Consider the following 10,832-nt stretch of genomic DNA (forward strand, 5'->3'; position numbering starts at 1 on the left):
TAATTATATCAACAAAAAGCAGTATTTATTGTTGCATTTTCATTTTGAAGGAGCCGCTAACATTAAATTGTTTTCAATGATAAATTATGTGCTGAATGATAGACGATCGCTGTCCCGGAAGAAACAGGCTGATATTGGGAATTAAACCTGAATAAAACTGGACGAGCTAAGCGCATGGAGTTGTTAATGTATTGCATGTCGATCGGCCATGGGACAAGTGCAAGATTTAACTAAACATGTCATGCCCCAAATTTTTACTGTTTGTCACAGTTGTCAGATTTCAGCTTCCCAGTTAACTGAATACAGCAGAAAAAGAAAAATTATACAATTATCTCCACTTTTCTTAGGTGAAATTCCTTTATATATTATATTTATGTGCGTGCTCTAAGCGCGTGTAAGATCTGGATCTTTCTTATTCATACGGTGCGCAAAATCATTAGCTTTGTACACCCATGGAGAAAGGAGGGTACACCACACAAGTTTTCTCGTCTTTCAGTATTCAAGCATGGAGGAATATTTTTTTTATAACTTGTGCGGGAATATAAAACATAATGAATGAAATAACAAATACCAACAAAAACTTTTATTTCTCCCTCCTTTGGCAGCAAACCCATGCACACTGGTGCTGCGGACATCTCAGGAACACACCCCGGATCGGACTGAAAACCTGGATAAATCACTGCAGTTGAACCTGCTTAACCTTTTGTTTTTCCATCCAAGATTTCTACTGAAATTTCTGTTCGTGACTACCACACCTTAAAAAGTTTGCCAGTGCAATTCCTTCCCAGAGTTTTTGCCAGACCCTTATGATGTCAGTTTTGTGTGGTAGTTTTCAAGGCCGAATACAAGTCCCCAGTGCGCCAAAATATATCAAAAGTCCACCGTGAGCACTCGTCATTTTATATTTGTCCCAATATATCCACATCAACACATCGTCGAATCGGGGGGGGGCAGGGGGTCAAGACGTTTCGTGAAAAACAAATTGATTTGTGCCTATATGCTCTGTTGGATGTCCAGCCTCCGTCAGTATAGTGCAACAGAAGTGGGAAGTTTGCCACTTTGGCAACATTGGCCAAATGTATATTGGCCTATAGTTTTAGCACCCCAAGACTTAGAAATTAACAAAAATACGCTTTCTTCCGGAACACTGACTTCCCATCCACAACCTGAAAACTTGATATTACTTCTTCTTGACAGCGCGCTACTGGTGCCTTGTCAGCACCTTGTCAGACTAACATCAACCAGCCTGAGCACAGCCTAGCCGTCCCCTGAACATAATGTGTGACTATTTTAAGGGAATATTTTGACATGCCACAACAAAATAATAATTTACCGAGCAGGGATTGGAAACCAGTCTAGCTGATTGACAACACCGCCCTCTTTCGACGATAATTGTTAAATACAAGTACGTATGTATAAAGTGCATGTACATGTACAGTACATCATGGAGGTACATGTACATGTATACATGTACATGTACATGTATGTACCGCCGCCGTACACATGCCCTGCTGTGTGGTAAAACTTCCGCACACACGCTACATGGCGGCGTTGCTTACCATGTGATTCGAGGATAGGAAGAGGAGCTAGAGAGACACCAGGGAAATAAAAAAAATCCTGAGGTAGTTTAGCAGTTTTGTATGACCTGTACAGTATGATTCGTATTTCTAGTCGTAGTTGTACGTTTAATTGTTTAGTCATGTTAGTTACACTAGGCCTCCAGTCCAACATTGTCTAACGTTAGTCCGTCCATGGTCAGTCTAACTTTAGACTCAGTTCCTACAGATGAGTTGATCTAGGCGCTAAGGTCTTGCCTTTTGTTCAGCATTTTACAGCAGTGGAGAACTGTTGGATGTAACAGAGCCCTACATGTACATTAGAGTATTCTGCTTCATTGATACCCGGCTCTGTCTGGATACGTAGGGACAGCTTTCAGTTGGGTTGTAACATTTTTAAGTTTCATCCGTTGACATCCACAATATTTTACGATTTTATGAGCTGAAATTGTACTGCTGGTAATGACGATATGTTCACTGGGATTGTGTTCTTGGGGAACCCTCCATTTTAATTTCATTTTTTTCTTGCAAATCTGGTCAGCCCCCCCCATAGGTGGTGCTATCTTTATTTGATCCTATTTTGAAATTTTGGAAATGTTTAATTGTAAATTGAAAAAAAAATGTTACTTTCTTACTGAAATTTCCAGCCATGCAAATATATATGTCATGTGTTAAACACAGTTTCCTCTCATAAGTTAATTCCAAACTGCCATCTTTCCACATCAATCCTACAGTTATTGAGCATGATCTCATAGTCATCTGCTAAGATGGATTCAAACATAAAATGTAGGTCTCCTTTCCATAAAAGGAACGGGGTTCCCACATACACAACCCCAATTTTCACAACTTACATGGCAAACTATCCCCAGGTTACTATATAGTATATGTATTTGCAGGAAAATCGTCTTGCCGTTTTGAAGATAAAATGATGCCTCCATAAGCTTGTAAGACCTCCTCAGATGAATTTTGGTCTGACTCACACGTTAAACCAACTCCTTTGTGTGGTTAAGTAATGGTAGCTTTCACAGAGAGCCTGTCTGGTAGTTAACAGTCAGCCTTGGACCAACAGGCACATTTACTCTCGCAGAGATATACGAAATTTCTTTGGTGGTTATTCCCCCAAAGGTGATATCCCTTGAATGATGTGAAGAAGAGCTTCAGTGAAGGTTAAACTTGGCCGAGTGATATGAAACAATGTAGGGGGGAACTGAAATTAAAATCAGATTTGCATGACTGTCTGATTTTGCAGGGCGTGTCATGTGACAGAAATCCACTATGTCAGCTTCCGAGGATACGGACAAGCCATTTGTGTGTGGCATTTGCGGGAAAGCGTTCCCTTTGCTGACCACACTCCAGCGTCATCACAGGTACCATACGGGAGAGGCGCCATTCATGTGCGAGATTTGCGACAAGACTTTCATCCAAGCGAGGAGCTTGACAACGCACCAGAGGACCCACACTGGACAGAAGCCCTTTGTTTGTGGTGTTTGCGGCAACTCGTATACCCAGGAAAGCAGTCTGAGACGCCACAAAGTGATCCACACTGGCCAAAATCCAGCCTTCGTGTGCAGCACCTGCGGCAAAAGCTTCCCCAAGCGGTCCAAACTCAAGCACCACCTTAGAGTCCACACTGGTGAAAGCCTGTTCTCCTGTGACATCTGCGGCAAAGAATTCACTCAGGAAAGTAGCCTGAAACGCCACAGTGCGGCCCATGCCGAAACAACAAGGGAGACCCCAGGAAAAGAAGAAGAGACAAGACTGCCCCGTTGCAGCACTTGTGGCCGGGTTTTTCCAAGCCAAGCCGTACTCAAACATCACCCCTGTTCCAACGGTGGGAAATCGTTTGCGTGTGAGATTTGTGGGAAAGCCTTCACACGAGCGAGCAGCTTGAGGAAACACGGCAGGAAGCACACCAGGGAGAAACCGTACGTGTGCACCACTTGTGGCAGGGCCTTTGCTGCAAAGTCGAAATTGAAACGTCACCAGAATGTACACAGTGTAGAGAAGCCATCTTGTGGGGAAGTCATCTCACCAGAGACTAGTCCAAAGCATCGCGGGGCAGTGTGCAATGGAGATGAGCCATTGGTAGCCAGCGTCCGTCAGGAAAGTGACGTGCAAACCAACCATCTTACAACCCAGAGCGGAGTGCCCTTTGCAGACAAACCCTTGGAGGAGGGCACTTGCGAGAAGGACTCCTGCAATACCGACACTCAGGAATTCCACCGCAGCAGCCCAACAAGAACTAAGCCCCCTGTTCAAGAATTATGCTGCGAGGCATTTTCACACAAATGGAACCTAGAACGCCATCAGAGGATCCACTTTGGGGAGCAACCTTACTCGTGCGATATTTGCGGCAAATCCTTCCCGTACCAATGGAATCTGGAATGCCACAAGAGATCCCACGCCCAGGTGAAACTGTTCGTCTGTGACATTTGTGGTGAGGCATTTGTGTTGGAAGCGCAACTCAAAACTCATCAGGGGTCACACGTTGAAGAGACACCCTCGCTGTGTGACCAGATCTGAAATAACCTCAGGGAACATCGTAGAACTAGGATGTGTCACAGCACTCAAAACTCTTTCAGTGGGGACAGCATGTTGTTTTATAGTCAGGGGGGTACTTTGCACTTTAATCTGGCACCTGCCTTTGAATAGTGTTTCCATAATGAAGGTACATGTACATTGTATTTACCCTTTAGTTGCAACTTGCCACTTTGAAACCATGTACATGTATAAATACTGAAATGCAGTGCTTAAGCTACGTTTCCCACTTTTGAGATGTAATTTATTGCTTCTGAAATGCTTATTTTTTATGTGTCGTCTCGCAAAAAAATACTCAAAAAGTTCATACCTGAACATAAATGTTACAGTTGTTACCAAGAATGGATTTCTCTTCATCGCAGTGGCAAAATTATCTTCCTCACTTTTTTTTTCACCATTTACATACATGTATAGTTGCACTCAACCCACAGCAACCAAGTTGCCAGATGTACCAAACACTCGGGCTCCCAAATGGTTTAATTCTCCCTGTTTCCTGACCCTATTTTTGCAGCCTGAACTTCAGTTTTTTATTGGAGGAGATGTAATGTGTGAAATTGGAAAGAAAGAAAGAAATGTGTCTATTATGTTTGAATGTGTTGAAAGAAGGTTCAACAGACTTGTGTATACATGAATGTTGTTAAATGGTTTCTCATCTCATCAGAAACAAATACCCACCGACCTTTCTCACTCTCAGTATTTTTAAACCAGTTAACAATTAGCTGCACGCTGAATAAATTTCTGAACAGCGCAAATAAATTTGTTTCTACTTATCTATCCTCTTTCAAATGTCATGTAACAGGAAGCATAGCTTCATAGACAACCCACCAGCCAGTTCCTTTTGAAGACAAGGTTTTTTTTAAAATGGATGTGTATGTACTTTCATAACAAACTCAAGAATACCCACCTTTCGTTTTTGTTTTGAACATACAGTGTGCTAATGCATGTAGTTGTCAATGAATTTTGGAGGCTTAAAGTCAACAACCTCCAAATTGATTCGAGGCCATCAATTGTCACATTTTCTTTCAAACAGCTGCATTATTTTGACATTGTTTGACCATTTTTAGGGAATCTTCACTCACCTGTTAATCATGTCACCATTTGCCTTTTTCCTTTTTTATCTCTCTGTCCATTTCTTAAATTTCTCACTGTTGCACTGTATGGCCACTTTTACTCTGTTATGTGCACTCAAGACCAAGGAGTCCATTTTTTTTTAATTGACCCATTTGTACTGATAAACCTTGCCCTCATGACTGGAGATTTTGTTTGATGCTGCATTAGTGTGTGTGTACTGTGTGAGGTAACATGAAGAAAGGACAATTTGTGTACTCACTGCATGTTTATTGTAGCATTATGCTGCATTTTTGTTTAACAGGACTGTTAAAAGTGAGCTTAACTTTTGTTACAGCCAGCCATATTTTAGTGCAGGACAATTTAGTAGTGGCGACCAAAGTCTCGCGGGTTATGGTCGGGGGTCCTGGGGCCCGCTTAAGGGGACTCTAGATCGCTTTTTCAGTGAGTTTTTTCTTTCCAAATTGATTAAGAGTTCAAATTCTTTTAATAATTCCTGGTAAAAATACAACATTTTTACAGGGACTAATGTTATTTCTTGGATATTCAAGGATTTGTATGCCGGTCAGTGGGCTGTTTCATCAAGCTTAGTGCCAGACGGTAGAACGCTGTGGTGGAGATCCCCGACTGGCATGGACCGGCGTAGCTATAACACCGAGTGTGTATTACTTATGCATATACCATGTTCTGAAATGTTGAGCTACCCACATTGCTAATATCAATGCACGTGGGACGATTTATAAGGATGTTGTCTCTTGACAACCCGTATTAGCTGGTTTTTGTAATAACTTTTGATTTGTGTCTTCATTGAAAACGCTGATACAAAATAATCAGTGCGTTGTTTGATATATTTTCTTGAATTTGTCGATAGATGCTTTGGGTGAATATTGTCAGTAGCATGTGAATTGTGTGAACTGAGTGCACATTGAGAGGAATTTAAGAAGATCATTTTATAACGTGATGAATGCCATAATACTTCCTGCAAACAGAATCACAAAACCGGTGTTTTCTATCTGCTTCATCACTTATGCAATGTATAATGTAAGTGAAGTATTGTTCACTATGTATGATCACAGTTCATTCAAAGCTTTAAAAATTGAGGCATCCGCACGTTTTGACATAATTATTCACATGAGACAAAGTGGATTGGGATGTTAATCACACTGTTGTTAATTTTTACTCGGTGCGAATTTAAGACAGCTGATTGTGAGGGCATTTGCTTTCAAATTTGGAAAAGAATCCCGAACAAAATGAAAAGTAGTTGTCTTTCATTTCAAAATGGCCAAATGAAATGTAAAGTTATTTAGAGATTAGCGTTTGAATGGGAAAAACCATTGAGAAATTAATTTTGCTTTTGATCATGTTCATGTGAACATTTATATGTAAAATATGTAGAAGAATGGAAATTGTACATCAACTTTGTGCTTAATACTTTTGTCTCTCATATATTCAGATATTGTATTTTTTAACCAGAGTTGGAACAAGTTACAAAAAAGTGTCACAAATGTAACTTGTTTAAGTTATGATGTTAGTTGGGAGTTGTTTTTCACATGCTTTGGAAAGTAACAGTGGTATTACCTTTATAAACGAAAACATCGTATCAGAAACACTACCAGGCTTTTCAAATCGCACTGTCAAATCGGTGCATCTTGTTACTGTGTGCATCAGTGTGAAGCCCACTGAACGAACCTGGGCTCCTTGGACTGCATACCAATGCAAATAATCTAAGCTGATTTCTTTCTTTCCGCTAAAGTTGAAGATGCATCTCTTTCAAGAGTTGTGTTGTATAGTATGTACTGTAGCAGAGAGAGTGACTTTTGTAAAATTTATGATGGTTTACCGTTGTATCTGCACGTCTCTTTCTTCAAAACAAATACATAGAAAAATAAATTTTCAACGGTGCTTTCTGCATTGTAGTTTCTTTAATTGGGATTATCAGTTGAAATTCTAAAACTAGGTCTTCTTTTCCAGTGAAAGAATGGTCTGCTCTGTTCATTTATGTTCCAGAATGCTTTTGAAATCGAAAGAGAAGAACTACCATGCCGATTTTTATCTCCACGTTTTGTTCAGTGTGACATCTTCATGGTCCGTTCATCTGTTGATCTTTGTTGAAAAAAGTGCATTGCCTTCCCCCTTTTTTTTATAAAAATGCCATACTTTTGTTTGAAATCACTTTTCTCAGCAAAGAAGAAAAATCCCTCAAAGTTCTGCCTTTTTCCTCAAAAAGCAGGAAAAATAAAATTCTCTCCATTTGTGACAAATGTATAGAATGAACCTCTCCATTCCGTTCCATTTTTAATATCATTTGTACCTCTGGCACACCCCCCCCATTTTCTTTCTTTTAATAGGGTAGAAGTCAAAAACCAAAAATCAGATAAGGAAGAAACAAAACCACACCACCCCCAATGTCTGAGAATTCCTGAAGATCCCAGAGCACCAGGGAAGTGTTTACTTTTATTACTTACTTTTTTCTCTTTGGCACCTATTGAGGGCGCTACTAAAAAACGAAAACGGACAATTAGCGATTTGCTGGGCAAGCACTGGTACATGGTACACGACAGTTACCATGCTGTTATTGACGTGAGTATTTGGCAACACGTTTTCAAAAGGGGAACATTTTAACTGTGGGGGATTTTGCTGCGCATTGCTGCATTCATCTGTTCATGCCTCGTCTCTGGCTAGATTCTTTTGATTTTTTGCCCGTCTTCCCTGACCAGTGACTAGCGCAGCAGTGGGCTTACTACAGTTCATGGCAGCGCAGTAGCATCACCGGCGTCATGAAGCTTTAAAGTTAGAATTAACACAAACTGTACACTCCGGCCCATATCATGTGGATTTGAATTGTCCATTCTCTGTTTCAGTCAGCGAGCACCTACTTGTTCTGAAGGAAGGCTGTTTTCCACCCATCTTAAGATGACTGAGGCCATTTCTTCCAAGTGAATGTGACGAACGATCACAGTACCATAGGTCTAGTGTTTTTAGCCTGGATGACCTTCCATATTACATACACCGTTAAATTAATCCTGTTGTTGGTGTCATCAGCAGCAATTTTCAATGAGAGGATCATTTAGTTATGGCATTTGTGAAAAAGCCTTCTCTGATGGATCTAACTTGGGGAATAATTAGTGGGCCGACGTGAGAGAAACCATTCCGTTGCAACATTTGTGACAAGGCCTGCTCGCAGAGTGCTCTGTAGCTGAGCAGTCCATCGGAGAGTCCACTCAGGAGAGAAACCTTTTGACTGCGATATTTGTGACCAAGCACTTACCAGTGAGTGGGTATAGCCTGAAAGCTCACAACAAGGCACAAGCCAGGGAGAGAACAGATTCCTAAAATCCCATCAAGCTACTCACTCAATGAGAAACCATTCTTTTATGGTGTTCCTGGTGAAGCATTTCTTTTGGATGCAGAATTAACAATTGAATGGAGGTCCATTATGAAGCACGATAATTCACTTGTTTATTTGAATTGTTTTGAGTTTGAGTTTAGGATTTCGCACTACTGTACATGTATAAGGACAAACACAGATAACTGATTAATTGCCATGTCTTCCTCAGAGGTCTGCAAGGAAAAGCAGTTGGCATGTGATGTGTGTGGAAAGGTCTACATGTACAGATACAGTTTGAAGCAACACCAGCAAGTCCACAAGGACGAGAAGCGGTTGACCTGCAGCATGTGTGACAAAGCATTCGTGCTGGAAAGCACTCTGAAATGTCACCAGCGGGCCCATCTGGCTGAGGACAGAGTGAAACGGTTTATGTGCAACGTCTGCGGCAAGGTGTTCACCCGCCCAGCCAATCTGGAGGAGCACCACCGCAGCCACACGGGGGAAAGACCCTTTGAGTGTGACCTCTGCGACAGGGCCTTCAGCCACCACAGCCATCTGACGATCCACCGGAGGCGTCACACGGGGGAGAGGCCATTTGTGTGTGACGCCTGCGGCAAGGCCTACCTGCGTGGCAACGAGCTGAGCAGCCATCAGACGCTGAAGCACGGTGTGCAGGCCAAGAAGCCATTTGGCTGTGACAAGTGCGGCAAAGGCTTCTTGCTGAAGACAGGGCTGGCCGTTCACCAGCGAGTCCACACTGGAGAGAAGCCGTTTTGGTGCGGTATTTGCAAACGAGCGTTTGCCACTGGCTATGCACTGAAATGTCATCAACTGACCCACACAAAAGAAAAGCCATTCCTCTGTGAAGTTTGTGGCAGAGCCTTCTCTCTGGCTGCTAGTCTTAAAAAGCATCAAGAAGTACACATGTAGGAAAAGAGATTTATTTCAAGTCATTTATTTATTTGTTGCCAAGGGGCTATGTGCAATTTTTTTTTGTTTTAAAAAAAACTTTTTGGCAGAGCACAGGTTTATATACTTAAGCATTGCCAAAGATAAGACATTAATGGGAGAAGAAGGACCTACATGTGAATCCTTTGAGATAACATTTTTCAAGAAGGAAAGAATTGGGATGATGAAACTCTACAGCAAATTTTATCATGAATTCCTGGAATTATTAATAGAATTACCAAGGCTAAGGTTTCAATGTGCCCAAAGTTCCCCACTAAATCAAATGCTTGTTCTACAGGTGTCTTGTTTGTACACACTTTAATTTGGCCACAGTTTAAAGTGTGTTTTTTTTGGTACGGCATATTAGGCCCGTCTTCACCAAACAGCCAATCAACCTCAGCCAGGCATCTGCAGAGGAGTCTAGGCATGTGAACTTTAGCGTACACCAGGAAGGCCAGCTGTTCAAAAGCAGAGTGCTTTCACAATTATTCAGGGGCCACTCCTGATCAACCATCTCATGCCAAGATGTAGAAGATATTTCTTTGTGCTGCAAACATGACAGATGATTAAAAAATGTAATGTAATTTTCAACTCATTGAACTTGCAATATACCTGTTGTAGTGCTAGAGTGTGTTCTTATGTAAAGATATTCTGCCAATTGTAACTTGTAATACATGTTTATACATGTATAGTTTTCTTTACGAAACTGCCTTGTATTCCTCTTCAAGCATTGAGCAACTCATTATTGTTAGTATGTACACATGTGCATGAGCATGGTTTTTTTGGGGGGGGCGCACATTAGCAGCAAACTGATAAACCATTAGGGTGGAAAGGGGGGTCAATTCTTAGAGGTTTTCAAGCAAATTGATGATTTACATTTTACGTTTTTAATATGGGGGGAGGCAAGCAACTGCCCCCTCCCCCTTTCCCCCACCCCCCCCAATACACATGCATGTTGATTTGTTTGCATGATGATTCACATGATAAATAGAGTGTGGGTGGTCAATCTTGGTCTTTGAAATACAGTTATCTCCTTTTGACCTGTCATTTGTTGATTCAGATTTTTTGCATCGGTTACCAATCAAAGGACATTGCCATATTTTGTATGAAAATAAAACTTGAAGGACCTAGAAAGTTTATTTTCAGCAGTTACGTGTCCTGAAATTCGCTTGGCTCTTGCTGTAATTTAAAAGATAACCTTAATTTGGTAGAATCTGAAAGATAAATTTTCACATACTGGACCTACAAAGATACACACAGGAAAGAATTGCTCGTTTCGGATTATCCCCCTTAATTACACTACAATGTGAGCGACCATCGAACATGTCGCAGGTGGATCCCCAACCCATTTTTAAGGGAGGTCATTTTAGGGGGAGGAACTGAGACTCCCTCTA

The 10,832-nt window shown here is 41.3% G+C and overlaps 1 protein-coding gene across 1 annotated transcript; it reads left to right on the top strand.

Moving 5' to 3' along the window:
- The first annotated feature begins 1,445 nt into the window (after positions 1 to 1,445).
- LOC110976203 (uncharacterized) lies at positions 1,446 to 10,577 on the top strand. The gene is made up of 4 exons (XM_087148860.1): positions 1,446 to 1,622; positions 2,806 to 4,077; positions 8,367 to 8,432; positions 8,699 to 10,577. The coding sequence occupies exons 2-4, from the start codon at positions 2,832 to 2,834 to the stop codon at positions 9,418 to 9,420; spliced, it is 2,034 nt and encodes a 677-aa protein (XP_087004986.1). The 5' UTR covers positions 1,446 to 1,622; positions 2,806 to 2,831; the 3' UTR covers positions 9,421 to 10,577.
- The last annotated feature ends 255 nt before the right edge of the window (positions 10,578 to 10,832 follow it).

This window comes from Acanthaster planci, linkage group LG02 (assembly GCF_054643075.1).
Source record: "Acanthaster planci isolate LZ-2023a linkage group LG02, COTS_SCS, whole genome shotgun sequence".
Classification (NCBI taxonomy): Eukaryota; Metazoa; Echinodermata; class Asteroidea; order Valvatida; family Acanthasteridae; genus Acanthaster; species Acanthaster planci.